At 42.7% G+C, this 19056-nt stretch overlaps 1 protein-coding gene across 1 annotated transcript in view; it reads right to left on the bottom strand.

Annotated features, from left to right (window-relative positions):
• The window catches only part of LOC124589421 (brain-specific angiogenesis inhibitor 1-associated protein 2-like), a 546580-nt gene extending 528766 nt beyond the window's left edge, over window positions 1-17814 (bottom strand). Inside the window, exon 1 of the mRNA XM_047131552.1 lies at window positions 17671-17814. Within this exon, the coding sequence (XP_046987508.1) occupies window positions 17671-17727 (57 nt within the window). The 5' untranslated portion in view covers window positions 17728-17814. The remainder of the gene's footprint in view (window positions 1-17670) is intronic.
• Window positions 17815-19056: the final 1242 nt, after the last annotated feature.

The raw sequence follows: 19056 nt of genomic DNA, 5'->3' as shown, positions 1-19056 counted from the left end.
ACATTAATGGCGCACTACAAGTGTATATGTTGAGTTAGGGTCGCTTATGGGTTATTTACTTTTGTTTGTTTTGAGAAACCACAGCTAAACTTACGCAAGGAAAGAATAATATTCTTATTTACTTTTGTTTGTTTTGAGAAACCACAGCTAAACTTACGCAAGGAAAGAATAATATGTGGGCAAAACGTAAAGAATATGAAAGAGAAAAGGCCTAAGTCTTTATGCAAATGGGAAACTTCGTAATTTTATTTCTCATGCTGTTGAAACATAATTAAAAATAGACTATAATGACAATGCGACATTATCGTGATGGAAACGTCTGTCTCCGTTTAATCCCCTTGTACCCTTATGGTTAGGCGCATTGATGACCGGTAGTTTTGGACTCCAATTAAGCCGGGATATTCATTTGCTCGTATTCGTCACTGAAACGGTAATGTTCGCAAATATCAGCGTTGCAGGCGACGATACTGGGCCAGTTTTATTTTGAATTTAATTAAAAGCACTGTGTTATTTGCACTGGCGTCATTTATTTTACACCTGAAATTGTCGAGTTTTTCATGCAGAACAAGCAGTGTGAGTGTAGTGAGTTAACTAAAAATTTAAACAGTGCAGTAAACCGTGGTCACGAAAACTCGCTTCTGTCTGCTGTCGTCTAGAGCGTGTACGCATAAAGAGAAGCTACAGTTAACAGCTGCTAAAAAAAAAAAAAAAAAAAATGTACCGGTACTGAAATACAGGCGGCATTCAAAGTTTTGAAACTATATTGGCACAACTTCGTATTCCATCAAAAACTGCAGTTTTCAATATGACAATGATAATGATACTTACGCCTTTCTAGTAGTTTTTACTTTCCTTAAGTCAATATACTTTATGAATGCTTTGATGTTGACTTTACCTTTTCCTATCTTTCGCTAATGTTTTCATTTGTAAGTAACATCAGTCATTAAATACCTCCACAATGTTCTGTGCGTATCTCCCTCCAGTATTTTCCTCCTCTACTATTCCTTCCTGAGCATACAAACTACTCTTACACGCTGTAGCAGAGCATGCACTAATGTGTCCCTTCTTCCGATAAGGATTTTTTATAGAAATCACTCTTCACATATTCCTTCAGGCTCGTCTTCATATTGTACAGCAACTGTAAACTCAGTTATTAACATTTTTCGATAGTATCAAACCAATTGACAGTATTTTCTTCTCCATTTTTCTAAGAGCCCTTCTTTCAGTTCCATATAGGGCTACGCTCCAGAGGAACATTTCCAGAAATACTTGGGCCATCCGTGTGAATTTACTTCCTTGACAGGACAACTCTGGCGTTTCCAGTTTTAATGATAAGAAAGTCATTAGCTTCCTTTCTGAATTCGTCGTCACTTTCGTCTTTGCTTTGTTCATCCTAAAGACACATTTTGTGCTAATTGTACCGTCAGTTCCTTTTAAGTCTCTCTTACGCGTTGCTAGAAGGGCTGTTTTCTCTACGAAACTTAGCAATGGAATTCCACTTGCACATTCATTTCTCTGCCGATATTTAGTTTCACCCCACTGTCCATTCTCCAAAGCTCTTCGGAGTACTAGTTGAACAGAAGCTTTGATAAGCTGTAACCCTCAATAATACGAATTAGTCCTCCTTGACCTCCCAGTTGCATCCAATGCGTTGTGAGTTAGCACAAGGCTGACCATTTTTAAGCTATGAGATAAGTGTGCACGAGTAGCAGGTTGGATACCTAATCTGTTTCTGATTTGGTTTCCTTGTGGTTACATCAAATTCGCAATCGTTGTCCAGCTGCTGTTTCTACTTAGCCCGTCGTCAGGTGACAGTTATATTTTGTAAGGAATGAGATATATGACGTAAATGACCTTCAAATGATAATGTTAACGATTAATTCCAACCACCACAGCTCTATTGATAAACATTTATTGTACCACGGCCGGTTGGGTTCGTCAGAACGTCGTCAGATTACCGAGTTGTGCACAATTCATGATACGAGTATAAGACGGAAACGTCCCCTTAGAAAAATTATAAATGACTCTGCTTAAACTGACATACAATATTTTTAGCGCAACGGAATCTGACTTTCAAAAATCCCTACAAAAGAATGGCCCTGACTAACAATAACCTATACCTTTCATGAATGACTTACCTCACAAAAATATTCGTTACTCAAACTACTGCAATACAGAGAGAGCCACTACTGCCATCTAAATAAAAGATTCTAGCTACTGAAGTCACTAACTACTGATAGGCATATTTAGCAAATGAAAGATTTTGATAAAGAACAAGCAATGTATTTACCTTAATAGTGTTCAAAAGTCATATTATATATATATATATTACAAATTTACTCTTTCTGATGGACACACGTCCAGATCGTCCGCTCTCAAAGTTCCGCCATCTCTCTCCCCATATCCACCACTGCTGGCGGCTCACCTCCAACTGCGCGACGCTATGCGCTGTTAACATCCAACTGCCCACTACAATAGAGAATTTTTCAACAATGCAAACCAGACACAGACTGCACACAGCACAGCCAGTGATATTCATACAGAGCGCTACTTGGCGTTACCAACATAAAAACAGCCTACTTACAATGTTACTCACCATAAGAGGAAAAATGGGGAATTGATGGCCATACAAACATTCTACAGAACGCCAGCTGTTATCTGCATATTTTATTACAGAGTTACATAACATAAATAGACCCCTTACGTCATGATATTGGCATACCTCGGCAGCCTAATGATGTTGAACGAAACTATTCGTGGCACAATAAACGCGTATCAGTACAGCTGTTGTGGACCTAATTAATCATTAACATTAGTATCAGATATGGAGCTCAGCACGATCAATATTATTACCTCCAGATAAACTATATTGATTTGAGGTCTACGAAACGCAGGCAACTGAATTAGCGTAGCCATTAACTGAAGTAGCACAGTGGATAAAAGAGAGGATCCGTATTCGTGAATAGCAGATTCGCAGTTCCGCTGTGCCATCCTGATCTAGGCATTAAACGGGTTTCCTTATCCACGTCCGAATAATGCTGGCAAGCGTCCATCAAGGTAAGCACGACCGGTTTCTTCCCCTAAACTCGTACAGCTGACGTGAGCTTCGCTCTATGACCATGTCGCGGGGAAGTTCGAGATTCCTCCCGTCTGGTGAGCAAGTCGGTGACAACAGACTGTCGCGAAACTCAGCGCTCGTGTAGACGGAAGCTAACTCGACAAACAGTCACCATCTGATTCCTTTTCGTACAAGAGTACTGTTGCGGTACTGTGATAGTCTGTTATGAAACCGAAAGTGCGTCATAACCTCTTTGGCCGTAACTAAGCAACCGCCTCTTTCGCGTCCCGACAGTCGGCCGGCGCTGTCGCGCCAACTTCGCGGCAGCACGAATGTGTTCCCTCTCAGTGTTGATCACAGATAACCGTAGGATGGCCATCCAACAGCAAGTGTTGGCAGTTACGTGGGAGAAGGACGCCACAGGCAACTACCAGAACTGAATACCAGTTTGAGCTAGAGTTTGTGTTGCTAATCTGCCATTTTACGTGCGTGAGAAACACATTAATCGGGTTCGGTGGAATATGGGCTTCGTACTGCGTCTGCTATTTGCTATCAACAGAAATCACGCGCAAGGTGAAATGTCAAAGCCATAAGGACTTGTTTGGTGAGCATCTTAATTTTTAGACAGTATGAACTGCTATTCTAAGGTATCATCTCTGCCGTAGGGTTCTTTATACTATGTGCTTTAGGTTTGAATAGCCCCGGGTTTACACTGAAGAGCCAGAGAAATTGGTACACCTGTCTAAAATCGTGCAGGGCCCCTCCGAGCACGTATAATACCGCTACCCGACGTGGAATGGACAACCAATGTGAGTATGTGCAGGAGAAAACTGACACCGTGATTCCTCCAGCCCTGTCCATGAATCCGCATGAGTACGAGAGGTTAAAAAAATGGGAGCACAATGGGACTTAACTTCTGAGGTCATCAGTCCCCTAGAACTTAGACCTACTTAAACCTAACTAACCTAAGGACATCACACACATCCATGCCGGAGGCAGTATTCGAACCTGCGACCGTAGCGGTCGCGCGGTCCCAGACTGTAGCGCCTAGAACCGCTCGGCTACCGCGGCCGGCCAAGTACGAGGGGTTGGAGACCTCTTCTGAATAGCTCATAGCAAGACATTCCAAATATGCTCAATAACATTCACGTCTAGGGCGTTTGATGGGCAGCTGAAGTGTTTAAACTCAGAACAGTGTCCTTGAAGCCACTCTGTAACAATTCTGGACGTGTGAGGTGTCGCATTGTCCTGCTGGAATTGCCCTAGTCCGTCGGAATGCACAATGGACATGAATGGATACATGTGATCAGACAGGATGCTGACGTACGTGTGATCTGTCAGAGTCGTATCACGGGTCCCGTATCACTCCAATTGCACACGTCGTCCCCCCCCCCCCCCCCCCCACCATTACAGAGTCTCCACCAGCTTGAAAAATCCACTGTTGACATGCAGGGTCCATGGATTCATGAGGTCGTCTCCATAGCCGTACACGTCCATCCGCTCGATACAATTTGAAGTATAAATTATAGAGTGCAGCGATCAGTTGTCCTTTTGTAGATTTTATTACGCAAATCCAGATTTCGGCTAGTGGCTAGCCATTCTCAGTGCACTATTTTCTATTCTCGATGCATGTAAAACCCTGTTGTTCGGTCGTCAGTCACATTTCTTTGAATTACAAAAAATAGAAAATAGAAAATAAAGCACTGAGAATGGCTAGCCACTAGCCGAAATCTGGATTTGCATAATAAAAGCTGAAAAAGGACGACTGATTGCTGCACTCCATAATTTAAAGCCACATAAGTCGCTGAGTGCACCAACTTTCCGAATGGAAGGTAACCTGATGACAATTTGAAGTGATACTCGTACGACCAGTGAGCATGTTTCCATTCATCAACAGTCCAATGTCGATGTTGACGGGCACAGGAGAGGCGTAAGGATCTGTGTCGTGCAGTCATCAGGGGTGAACGAGTGGGCGTTCGGCTCCTAAAGCTCATATCGATGATGTTTTGTCGAATGGTGCGCACACTGAAACTCGTTGATGGCCCAACATTGAAATCTGCAGCAATTTGCAGTAGGATTGCACTTCTGTCTCGTTGAACGATTCTTTTCAGTCGTCGGTGGTCCCGTTCTTGAAGGATCTTTTTCCGGTCGCAGCGATGATGGAGATCTGATGTTTTACCGGATTCCTGATGTTCACAGTACACTCGTGAACTGGTCGTACGGGAAAACCTCACATTATCGCTACCTCGGAAATGCTGTGTCACATCGCTCGTGCGCCAGCTGTGACACCACGTTCAAACTGACTTAAGCCTGCCATTGTAGAAGCAATACCCGAGTTAACAACTACACCAGGCAATTGTTGTCTTATACTGGCTTTGTCGACAGCAGCGCCATATTCTGCCTGTTTACATATCTCTATATTTGAATACGCATGCCTATACCAGTTTCTTTGGCACTTCAGTGTATTTCAAGGGTTTACCGGATGCACTACCTAACATAGGTAAAATTCGTTACGTCACTGTTATTTCTGTGTATCAGGTATGAGGCTGATTAGAATTTTTTATGAATATTATATTAGTTGTTCTAGTAATCTATTGTGTACTCAGCATAGATGCAAGTTTAGTTTTCCTGTCTGGTTTGAAGTGATGTGGGCGTTCTCGTTCAAGTTCTATTTATACATTCTTTTATGAAACTAGCTTCAGGGTCTCAGTTTAAAATGAAGCTATGTACTTTGCTAGAGGTTTCTATCAGCTCATGTTACGTATATTCGCGCGTATAGGTTGGAGCCCCGTTTGTAATTTATCAGTATTATTTCTGCTGGCTTTGCTACTCAGAGTTAGTTTTACTACTTGTTGTTTAAAATATCTGAGCGTTGACCTTTAAATTTTATTTGAACTTCTTTTATCGTTGCCCTTTTATTCACTGCCCTCTTATCTTCTTTTTTTTCATAGTAGTTCATTGCCCGCTCTGATGCGATAACTAAATGCTCAGTCATGTTGGGCATATTATTATTGAAAAACTTGTTGATTGTAATGTTTTTCCCTCTTTATAGTTAATACTGTGACATATTTAATCTGTGCTGAAGCAGAGGCAAGGCGTGGGTCTAACTCAACCTCTTAATATCTCAAGTTAAATTTTTCAGTTTCTAATTGTAAAATCGTATTGTCCATTTGGTTTCATTCATTTGAGTGTCTCAGCTTTAAGAAACACCTAACTATTTAAAGCACCATTTTAAAAATAAAATTTTCTTCTCTGGTTCAAACGTTATGTTTTCGTGAACTGGCACTTTACTAGTCCCAGCACCTCGTTTACTAAAGTATTTCCCTGTCAGCTACATTAAATTGTAAAAATGTCCATTGAATGTTAGTTCCAGGAACCAAAGCTAATTCAGAATGAACTATTGTAAGCGATTAACACAAACGTAGCACCTACTTGAAATTACTCATGTAAGTAAACTACGAACAATGAATGCGGTAACTAACACGACATTTTCTATAGTTTACGAATGTTTTGGAGGAGGCCTATCGCGTATATGAATGGTGGAACCTAATTCTTTATACATACAAAGTGTATCTGTCAGTCGCCCATCATTCATCATACAGCCCAAGTAGGGATTACGCCAATAAGTGAAAGGCATTAGGGGCCCTATGGACGCAAATTCACACGTTCCAAGCAGAACTGTAATAGGACAACAAGTGACTGATTTTAATACGAAGTACCCTCCCCCAAACAGTTTTGTGGCTAGCGGAGCACAGAAGCAGAAGCAGATACAGTGAATACTACCATCTACTTTGACCAAATTAATAAATGCCAAATTCGTCGACATCGATATCGGTAAATTAAAGGTCTCTTCCATCTTTAGGGTCAAAGATAAAGTGGCGATAGTAAATACAGCTGCAATTGCCTGTTGCCTTTAGTCTGAGGATCTTCGGCTAGCATTCGTTTAAAGATTTTACTGAAGTTTCGTCAGCACGAGGCGCTACCAGTCTCAAAGAAGATTCATCCTCCACTGCTGTACCTCGTCACGCCGACGTCTGAAATACTTTCCCTGGCGAAACACAGGGTGCATCACGAAAGAAACGGCGATCGAAGAATCGGAGGCACGTGTCCAGAGGCAGTTGGTCACGAAGTGGCCACAAAAGCCTCAACCGTTTTGGACAGTCACAATACGTAAATTTAAATGAGAGTTGTTCTAGCACAAATCTTTCACTCTCCATTAGGGTGTACACTGGTTTAATATTTTTTGGCAGATTACAACAGTGAGTCGGACTGGGATTCGAACTTCAAACTTTGCCTTTTGCAGGCACTGGTCTTACTGGCTCAGCTATCCAAACACAACTATCCTCACACCTTCAATTCGCCACCGAATCACGATTCATCCTCAGACGTTCAGCTCCTCTAGCACCTTTTTCCTACTTTCCAAACTATAGAACACGTTTCCTGAAAAAATTATCTTCACTCCTAAATCCATCGTTGCAGTATACTGAATTTAGAGACAACAAACGTTTTCTTTACATATTCAGTGTAGTAGAAAATAGACTAAATAACATACAGGAAAAAAGAAACAGAACGGCTAAAACTTCTTTCTCTGCGACAACTCTTGTTATGCAACATACGCGGTGTAGAACCGAAGTAAATTCGTGTTATTAAATGGTCAACAAGTAATCATTTATATATATTTTTATAATATTTGCTGTTAAAGGAACTAGATAATTCACATCGCAGCTTTATCGTGATTATGACACATGTAACTAACTTAAAATTTAAATTGAAAGAGTGACGATAGCCCAAATGTTTTTTTGGAAATGAGACAAGTAAATCTCGCATCACTCGATACATTCAGTTCATACTGCGAAGCCTAACACAAGAGGCTGAATACGTCGCACTGAGGCACATGGAGGGTAAAAATTTTGTTTCATACGGAACAAGCCTTCCCCGGAGACTGAAGTTTTTGCCATATGGAGTCCGTTACTCTGTTTCAAAGTTCACGCTTCCCTTACTCGCGATGAGGAAGAAATTTAGGCATCGCTGCTCCTGCGTCGAGCTCGAACGAGCCGCCGTACTTTTTGCCCTCTGCACCAGCTGCCGCCCAACGCGGAAACACGGAAGTGTTGCGAGGAAAGGCGCGCGAGCGGTATTGTTTTCTTTCTCGCTACTCACTTCACGGAGAACAACTGCGACAGCTAAAAAAGAATCACTTCGAAATAGGCTGTTATACCCGTTACTGATAAACAAATTCATGCACCATGAATTATTACTGCGAGGCGTATGGAATTTGAAATCTATGACATGTCTGCTCAGTTACGCAAATTAAACGAGGCAAGCACTGGTAATTTCTCCCGATAAACCACAAAAAAAAAAAAAAATGAAAAGTAGGGGTCGCGCGATGTGCACATCTAGAAATCCCACCTCGCCACCACCGATATGAACTACTGTGCATTGTTAAGGATCTGCTTGGGACATTTTAGTGCACCGTGAGATAAGGAGTTAACTGTAGTAAATTAATATCTAGATTGTTTAACTGATGTACATAACTTACGCCTTACAAACAATTTTAGCCCAAGCAATTGTTCAGAGTTCAAATGGTTCAAATGGCTCTGAGCACTATGCGACTTAACTTTTGAGGTCATCAGTCGCCTAGAAATTAGAACTAATTAAACCTAACTAACCTAAGGACATCACACACATCCATGAGGCAGGATTCGAACCTGCGACCGTAGCGGTCGCTCGGTTCCAGACTGCAGCGCCTAGAACAGCACGGCCACTCCGGCCGGCTGTTCAGAGTGAAGATAGCTAGATTAATATATACATAACAATACATTACATTGACGGAACTGAACTTCAGCATCGGTGCTAACGCACGTTGTTTATGATGCGGGTGTACTTACTTCTTCGCAACAGTGTATTCCTAGAATAGTGCATTTCAAGCGCTTGTTGACAAGCTTTTATCGACGAATCTTCGCCGGGGCAGTACAGCACCATTTCTTCAAACTGTACTTTTCGAACAATTCTTTGTCAAGAACTATGGGCATATTTAATCCCTGTCGTTTGAACGGTCCAGTTTCTACTACGTTGCCTTCCATAGCAATAAACTGTCTTTCACTTTGAAAGACGCCACCTTCGAAACTTTTTCTCTGTACTTCAACACTCCTTAGGTTTTGCGGCTATTAAGAGCCGATGCACCACACACACACACACACATTTTATACATATCTGCAAGTAAGTGGTTCAAACTTGCCCTTGAACGTATTCTGTATTATCTTCTGAAGCAAAGTGACCGACATCAATATCGTAGACTTTTATTTTGTTACGAACTGTAAGCAATTTACAAACATGTTACTCATATGTAATGCTAACTGAAGAGTTGGTAGATGTATTCCTTTCTGATTACTGGCTCCTTATCCGAAAATATACATTTAAGGATCGTCCACCTTCTATATGATTTCGACTCTATCATCACCCTGTATTCTCAGACAATATTGTGTGAAATCTTTACTGTCAGCTAAAAGTAGTAATGACTACAATAATGGTATAATCCAGTTTGATTCCCACCGTTAATCCCCCTCTTTGCAGTGCACCTCACACTATTTCTCCCTGCGGACGCACAATGCTATTTATCATCCGCTAGCATTAATACGAGTGCACCTTGTTAGCACTTGCTCGAAATATTGTCCATGGTTCCCTCGATTCATTAAATCTTTTACAAACACTGAATGCTACATTGGAAAGAAGTAGCGTGAAGTACATTTACAATTACCGGTTGCCTTTCGTCTATGGATCTGAGGATCGGTTAAAGTTTTTTCTGACAGGGTTTCGCCAGCACGAGGAGCCACCATTCTCAAAGATTCACCCTGTATTGTTGTACTGTGTCGCGTCAGTGTCTGAGGTGCTTTCCCTGACGAATCGTCAGAATAATCACGAAAGAAACGTCGGTCGAAGATTCGGAGACATGGACCAGGACGCAATACGTCACGAAGAGGTCACAAAAGCCTGTAGTGTACTTCTGCAGTCAGCTTCAAATGCCGGTTCCCAAAGCGGTCTCAACAGCCCTCTTCGGAAAAAGGGTTTCACTCCCTCCAGCGATTCCCATTGCAGTTCGCGCAGCATTTCCGTAGTACTGGCGTGTTGGTGGGGCCTACTGGTAACAAATTTAGCAGCACGCCTGAACTGCTTCGATGTCTTCCTTTAATGCGATCTGACGGGGATCCCAAACATTCGAGCAGTATTCAAGAATGTGTGCCGCGCGGAGTGGCCGCGTGGTTTGAGGCGCCATGTCACGGATTGCGAGTCCTCCCTCGGGCATGGGTGTGTGTGTGTTGTTCTTAGCATAAGTTAGTGTGTAAGTCTAGGACCGATGACCTAAACAGTTTGGTCCCTTAGGAATTCAAACACATTTGATTATCTGAACAACAAGAATGTGTCGCACTAGTGTTATGTACGTGATCTTCCTTGCAGATGAACGAATCAGTACTAAAACTCTCCCCAGAAATCGAAGTCGAACACTCCATTACAATTATTACATGTTCGCTCTAATTCGTGTCAATTTGCAACGCTACGTCTAAACATTTAATCGACCTACTGTGTCAAGTAGCGCAATACTAATGATGTATTCGAACATTAAGGGACTGTTTCCTACTCATCTGCATTAGCTTACGTTTTTCTATATTTAGAGACAGCTGCCATTCATCACACCATTTAAAATTTTTGTCTAAGTCGTCTTGTATCTGCCTACAGTCACTCAACTGATGATAACTGCGGTCGAAGGTTCGAATCCTGCCTCGGGCATGGATGTGTGTGGTGTCCTTAGGTTTAAGTAGTTCTAAGTTCTAGGGGACTGATGACCACAGATGTTAAGTCCCATAGTACTCAGAGCCATTTTTTTACATCACGGCATCGTCAGCAAACAACCGTAGATTGGTGCTCATTAGGACTGTTGCGTTCTAAAAGAGGTACGGTGGAAACTGATAGCACATATCTGTCTTTAAAATTTCAGATATGAATAAAATGACAGATCGATCTTATGTGATTGTTATCACTAAACAGCTCAAAGTATAGGTTAAAAACTGTAGAATACTGCCAGCAAATAATTGAGGCAGTAGGTTCCCACTGCTACTCTGGGATGAAAAGGTTGGCAGAGAGGAATTCATGGGGGACCGTATTAAACAAGTCGGAAGATTGATGACTAAAAAAAAAAATCTAATATCGCTAAATGCCAGAATCTCTCTAAGAGCACCTATTCGGTTATTTAGAGTGTCTTAGGTTTAACTCTTACTTACACCATAGTGCTGACAATACTACCATCTCACATCGACTAACAGCGTAACCACAGCTGTTTTATCAAATATTTCACTTTTTCGAAGTTCAGAAACTTGCAGCATCCGTGTCATCAGTCCTCCTTACCGAACTTTCATTCCGAGGAGTCATTTTTAATCACTCTGGTACGAGCGCAAGGACATAGTTTCAGGTCGGAAATTATCACGCTTCAAATGGCTCTGAGCACTATGGGACTTAACATCTGTGGTCATCAGTCCCCTAGAACTTAGAACTACTTAAACCTAACTAACCTAAGGCCAGCACACACACATGTATGCACGAGGCAGGATTCGAACCTGCGACCGTAGCGGTCACGCGGTTCAAGACTGAAGCGCCTAGAACCGCACGGCCACACCGGCCGGCTATCACGCTTCGACAGATAGTCCCTTAGTGATACGAGCAGTCTCGCTTATTCTGTGACGAAAGAGTGCTAGATCGTTCGCTGTTTTGATCATAATCTGTGTTCCCCAATGAACGGCGTTATTGATGAATGTAGAGTGAGGAGGGTAATATTGGTATTACACCTGCAGATTGTTTACTCGGTGTAGCTTTTCCTTGCACGATCACTATTATCTTTTTATACTTCTCCTTTTCCTTCTACATTTATTTATTTTTCAGGTAAGAAATCATTATCGTGGAAATTAAACAACATTCGGCATTCTGTTGCAGTACATCTATCCATTTACTGGATGTAGTTTTTCTTTGAAAGATCATAACAGCTTTCTCTACTACTATCTTTAAATCATTTTTTCAAATATGAAATCATCACCGAAGTCTTATGTAAACTGTGGTGTCACCGCCAGACACCACACTTGCTAGGTGGTAGCATTTAAATCGGCCGCGGTCCAGTAGTATACGTCGGACCCGCATGTCGCCACTATCAGTGATTGCAGACCGAGCGCCACCACACGGCAGGTCTAGAGAGACGTCCTAGCACTCGCCCCAGTTGTACGGCCGACTTTGCCTGAGATGGATTACTGACAAATGCACTCTCATTTGCCGAGACGATAGTTAGCATAGCCTTCAGCTACATTTGCTACGACCTAGCAAGGCGCCGTATTCAATTGATATTGAGATTCTATTAATGTATCATCAAGAGCGATGTTCTGCAAATGTGGATTAAAGTTAAGTATTCCAGAAGCTACGTACTTTTCTTTATAGCATTCATTACGTATCCTGTTTCAGACCTCACGCCAGCCTGCGTGAGTTTAAGCGCGTGCCTTTCGGCTTCCTCTCATTGTGTCTAGGCTGTCTTGTCTAGACACAACATAAACGATATTTGGAGTTACTTCAATTATATTCCATTTATCTATCCGTGCCGGCCGGTGTGGCCGTGCGGTTCTAAGCGCGTCAGTTTGGAACCGCGTGACCGCTACGGTCGCAGGTTCGAATCCTGCGTCGGGCATGGATGTGTGTGATGTCCTTAGGTTAGTCAGGTTTAAGTAGTTCTAAGTTCTAGGGGACTGATGACCTCAGTAGTTAAGTCCCATAGTGCTCAGAGCCATTTGAACCATTTATCTATCCGTTCATTCATTAATTTACTTATTTTTTTAAACTGAATAGTCTCTATGAAGGACAGTTATCGATCATATAAGGTTAAATGGCCAATAACATGATGCCATTAAGATAATTTCGGAAGAGAACAATTCGCACCCTGGTTGCCTGTCTGTCTACTTCAGGCAAATATGATTCAAGCAAATCCTCGGTTGAGTCCTATAACAAGGTCACGGCCATTTTCTTCCGTCTATAATGACCTTGTTTCTGATTGGACGTTTACCGCCCCTCCACCTTCCAACAAGACGTCCACACATCTACAATCCCCCCCTCCTTCCCCCGTCAAACACACACTCGAAACTGACAGTCCATCCAGATGTCTCCCGAAGCACGTCATTTTCTCCTTACCATTAAATATTGCGGTTTGACTGATCACCTACGAACGGAGCATGTCTAGTGAAACAGTGATGTCAAGAGTCGATGACTACTGACAAATATATAGAAGCGAACTGGAAGTCAAATATGTGCAAGATTGCCCTCGCATACCATTATGGTGAAATTCCCTTGTTTTCGCTAAGACGTCAGAATATGATTCTAGCATCCTTCATTATTGACATTATAGTGGCCACAAGTGATACAACAATACCAGCAGTGTCTGCAAGTTGCATTAAAGTGATTTATAGAAACTATGAAAAATACTGTACAATATTGCCGTTCTGCTTTTCTAATTAGGCCTTTTCCTAACGAAAATCTAAGGACGACGTGACGCTCATTCACATCTCTTCGATTTTATAGAGAGCTTTGAATAGCAGCTCGTATGGAACACTAATGCACACATACTTTCAAGAAATCAAAGTATCTTTCATTTTCGGTGTCATACGGGCCTAGAGATCTATTTCTTCGATTTTATCTTCTGCTCCGGAAATAGTCCTACATTCTTGTGTTTCTGTCGTACGTTAAAGCTTAAACTAAAAGTCTGAATTTTTGCCGAACTTGTGCATAGAATTAGATTTTTGGGACGTCTGGTAGAACTGTTAGCCGTAGGTTTGTCATTTGTGCTTCCTAGGCCGACATGTTGCGGTCCAGTTTCCTAATCGTCCTTTGCACTGTTGTTAGCAGTGGTTCAGATAATGGTAGTAAGACGTGACAAGGAAACGCGAGAGAATCTACTTAGACCAGCCTTAAAATCAAAAGAACGTCCTATGGAGTGCAAGCGTGCAGTTACTCGTTTAGCTCGATACAGACAGTCGAGACTATTTTGATAACACAATACTTTCACAGTCGGCTTCGAAAGAAGCAAATGAGCAGCACACGCGGGCAATCCTCGCACCAGGTTGACTGCTCTACTGAGAACGATTCATGAGACTGCTTCAGTGTTTCATGTCGTCATCATGTCATCAAATGAGAATAGACCACACTACTAAGGCTTTAGGCAGTACATGTCTTCCTTACTGTACAACTGCGGAGAGTCTCTGGAAAAATCACGATGGCCTTTCCTTCAAACATTGTTGTACAAACTGAAAGAACCAATGAAACAATTCTATCACTCCACTTCGCTCAAAAGCTGTAAGGACGTAGGTTAGAACACGTGGCGGTTACTCAAATAATTTTCCCTTGATCCAAAGTAAGTGGAGCGGGAAGAAGTACGAAAAATCATGGGTCATAAACATATAAAGCATTTAGGAGAATACAAGCTAGAGTTATCGAATTACGCACATGTCGACCTCACTAGAGTGAGCTGACTATCGGATGGTGGAGTGCCTAATCGAAAACAACGATCAGGTGAGTGACAGGAAGTCATGAATGAAAAATGACTGATTTAGGAAAGAGTTCACCGTATGTAGTGCAGAGTGTCCCATGAGGAACTATCAACAGTCAGAGATATAACAGAAACGATCATTCCATATCGCGAAAGAAATCTCTTCCTCGTCTAATTCTATGGCTCTGAGCACTATGGGACTTAACTGCTGTGGTCATCAGTCCCCTAGAACTTAGAACTACTTAAACCTAACTAACCTACGGACGTCACATACATCCATGCCCGAGGCAGGATTCGAACCTGCGACCGTAGCGGTCACGCGGTTCCAGACTGTAGCGCCTAGAACCGCACGGCCACTACGGCCGGCCAAGTTCTATGCTTTCCATATTTTGGGAAGCGGTAATACGGACCAAAGCAAGAAAAAACGTTGGTTCTGAAGTGCACACCTTAAGAGCTATAAGCACTTGTCCGTCTTGGCTACTGTGAAACACATCTCTTCTACCTAACATTGGCACTTTAGGCATGCACTCTAGAGCCTGTGTTTCCCCGACAATTTTTTATTGTTTTGGTCCATACTACTTCATATCAAAATATGGGAAGAAATACTCATAGCTTTTAAGGTACGGATTGACCGTTCCTGTCGTATTCCCGAGTACTCACCAGTCCACCTGGGACACCATTAATTGTCATAATTATCAAAAATTGTCGTTCACGTTTATTTATTCACGATACGCCAGTACCACACACAAATTGCAATCTACGGCTCGCAACAACGAAGCAGTTACAAAAAAATTATTTACTTTGTGGTACCACCGAAATAAAATCCAGGAGGCTGAAATAATTTTGGCCACGGTAATGTTACGTACCTCGCGCAAGAGCAGAAAAAAAGTATTTCACGATTTTGCATAACCTTTTCTTCAAAAACGGATCACACTACTCTGCCATAGGTTTCAGGGTATCAGGCACAATTCCTAAGCAACTGGCGTCATAACAATGTACACGGCGTCCCTAAAAGCGTGTATTGTTAAGTCACAGAATCGGAATGCTTTCAGAAACCGGAAACGAACAACTTATTTTACAAAATTGGTTAATTGTACCATTTGTTTTCGTTTCACTGACTCAAGTTTAGGAATTGCCAGTGAGGAGACCTCTGATAGTATCAAATCGAACACTGAAATGCCAGACACACGAGAAACAGGGAAAAATTCCATTTGCTCAATCAATGGGACAGTTACTACTGTAAGAAACGACATTTTCTGCAATGCAAAGTATTCTATCTTTTTTTTTTTTTGGTCTACATGAAAAAAGTATCGGTTGCGGGCGATGGAAAAGTTACGATTACTTTAAAGTCGATTGTATTCCACGTCGATTATATTCCACTGCAATCTGTCCCTATTTTCCGTTATTATCATTTCCATGGACGATGTTTTTTCACCGCTCCTGGCACAAATTTTAGCCGAATCGAAACGAAATTTCGGTGCGTCGTTATTACGTAACTAAGTTTTAAATTCCTGCGGAAACGATTTTCTGGCAATGATTTCTGCTTTACAGGCAACCGAAACACATACCTGAATATAGCTGAATGAGTAATAGCTCCGTTTCATCAGCGCGTTGTATTTCGATGACTAATACCTCCGTTTCATTGGCGCATTGTATCTCCTTGCGCAGCAAAAAGCATGAATGTGTGTTTTATACACAGCGACTATGTAAGATTATTTTATAAACGTGAAAAGGTCGTCATCTTTCTCATCGAAGTTTGCGGGAATGGCTTCAACTGCTTATTAAAAAAAAATGAGCACTGAAATTTAGTTTCCTCAACTAATTATCAGGTACATTTCTCCATTACGAATAGGTATCTAGGTGGTAGGCTTTTTCTCAGAGTTTGTACGTGTAACTAGTTACGGAGAGTTCGTTCCTGACCTACAGTAACTGTGAAATCGATGCTTCAGTCGTGTCATCGGAGGACCACATACATTAAACTACCACACACCACTTTGCTAGTCTGGCACGAAATAAAGCAGAGTCATGAAGTGTGCCATTGTTAGGCAGTTAAAAAGTAAATGAAATGATCATCGATGAATAGTACTACAGTGCCAAAAAGACGAAAATAGAGGAAATAAGGAAAGAATTTACCGGCGCGTTTCCGTTTTTAGGTGCTAAAATATCACCAGTGGTGACTTCTATATTTACAGTACTGGCAAAGTAAGGTGTGTGTGGTCGTCTCTGCCAGGAACTGGTTAATCTTTCACAAAGAAAAGCATCACATCTCTACACTCAGCTGCACGATTCACACAGCGAGGCACGAAATTCACGCTCAGTACTCCGTGGAACGAGAATGAGCAGTTTCTATAATGGCAGTGAAGCTTGTAACAGTGAATGTACAGGAGACTGCATATAGGTCGCCACTTACGCCTTCTCGAACAACAAGAGAAATGTGTTTGACGTATAGTTCGCAGAAGATGAATTCGTAAACCATATGATTATTACACAGGCTACTGAGAACAAACATGCTACGAATAGATGGGAATGGATTTGATTTTGTGTATGTACAGCTCGTGAATGTGTTGACAAAGTCTCGTTTGGCACATCCACTGGGCATCTTTAACACCTTTTTCCACTTTACTCTTATTCACAAGAGTCACATACTTTTAGTAATTTTAACGTCTTGCGCCTTTATCAAACCACTGTTTATGCACAATCCTATGTAGCTATTGACACTTATAACGGACGATGATGGTACAGTCATGTCACAAGTCGCCCAGCCTGAGAAACAAGCAGACACGCCCCTCTTTGCCTTCTAATCCGATTAGTTCCCATTGTATCTACGTGTGCTGACGATCATCAGATTCAACTGTCAACCGTATTATAAGGAACACTGTTTACTAAGCAACATATGAAATTCGACTCTGGCGTCATCGCGCCTATGACCTCAGTTCGGTCTCAGCGATGCAAACTGCAACAATTGTTGCCTGGTCGGTGGATCGGCTGAAGATACCTAGGACGCTCCAGTTTAGAAGGACGAAAGAATTCGCTGGTGATTGCATACCTTGTAGATCCCGTCGACGAGCTTGGTGATCTCCTCGAGGTCCATGGTTGACGTCATCCTGACAGCGGGGCGTTAGCGTTCGGAAAACGTTGTCGTGGCTACTGGTAAGGCGCGGCTACCAAGAGGCGACTGCTGTCATATTCCGCGGCTGCAAAGTGTCACCGGCGGACTCGTGGAGACGCACTCGTCAGACGGAGGTCGCGCCGATGGGACGGTGAGGCCGGGGTGCGCGCGCACAGCAGACTGACGGCGCGCCAACAGCCTCCCAGCCGCCGCCTGCCCGCGGCCTCGGCCCGCTCTGCGCATGCGCGGCGCTCGTGCTCATTGTTGACGATGCACTCTGCTCCGACTCGCCCGCGGGGTAGCCACTGTGTGTACCCGCTGCCCAGCTTTGTGGCGGCCGGCGAAATCAAAACACAGTAATTACGGGGAGCCACCGTGTCTGACCCTGCGGGAGTCCAAGCGCTCGTGCTTGATCAATTGTGGATCAAAATTTTAGATAGCAGTAGGCCTATATTACTGTGCAAGCATATCCGAAATACCCGTTCTTGGTCTGGCGCTGTTCCTTCTCTTACTTAGGCCCTGTTAGATGTCAATCGGTTTGTCTTTAGGAAAGATAAATGCGCAAGAGAGGCGATTTTGCTGTCGCACTTGCTAGTGCAAGTAAGACATTAAGAATATTAAGACATTCTCATAGGCGTTGTCGTCCGCCCCCGGTAGCTGAGTGGTCAGCCGATCCACCGACTAGGCAACAATTGTTGCAGTTTGCATGGTTGAGACTGAACTGAGGTCGTAGGCGAGATGGCACCGTCGAATTTCGTATGTTGCTTAGTAAACAGTGTTCCTTATGATATGGCTGACAGTTGAACCAGATGATAGCCGGCACGGTAGCTCAGCGTGTTCGGTGAGAGAGCTGGTAGGCCTCGGTAATAAAAAACTGAGTGGAAGGATCAACCACCGAACTTGAACAGGATGTCTTGCGACGTCCGCAACGACCAAACACAACGATCAATAACGAACTTAATGAAACAAAAGAAGTGGTCAGCGTGACAGAATGTCAATCCTAAGGGCCTGGGTTCGATTCCCGGCTGGGTCGGAGATTTTTCTCCGCTCAGGGACTGGGTGTTATGTTGTCCTAATCATCATCATTTCATCCCCATCGACGCGCAGGTCGCCGAAGTGCCGTCAAATCGAAAGACTTGCAACAGGCGAACGGTCTGCCCGACGGGAGGCCCTAGTCACGAGACATTTTTTTTTTTTTTTTTTTTTTTTTTGGATTTGTCGACCTCAAGGTCTTTACAACATAAAGTGGTACAAGATGTTGAAATCTCCGAATAATTGGTAGACGCCATAATGTACGAGAACCAAGTTTGAAATATGCGAATG

The sequence above is a fragment of the Schistocerca americana genome, chromosome 2 (assembly GCF_021461395.2).
Source record: "Schistocerca americana isolate TAMUIC-IGC-003095 chromosome 2, iqSchAmer2.1, whole genome shotgun sequence".
Lineage (NCBI taxonomy): Eukaryota > Metazoa > Arthropoda > Insecta > Orthoptera > Acrididae > Schistocerca > Schistocerca americana.
The sequence above is the reverse complement of the archived record's forward strand: the minus strand, read 5'-3'. Positions and strand labels throughout refer to the sequence as shown.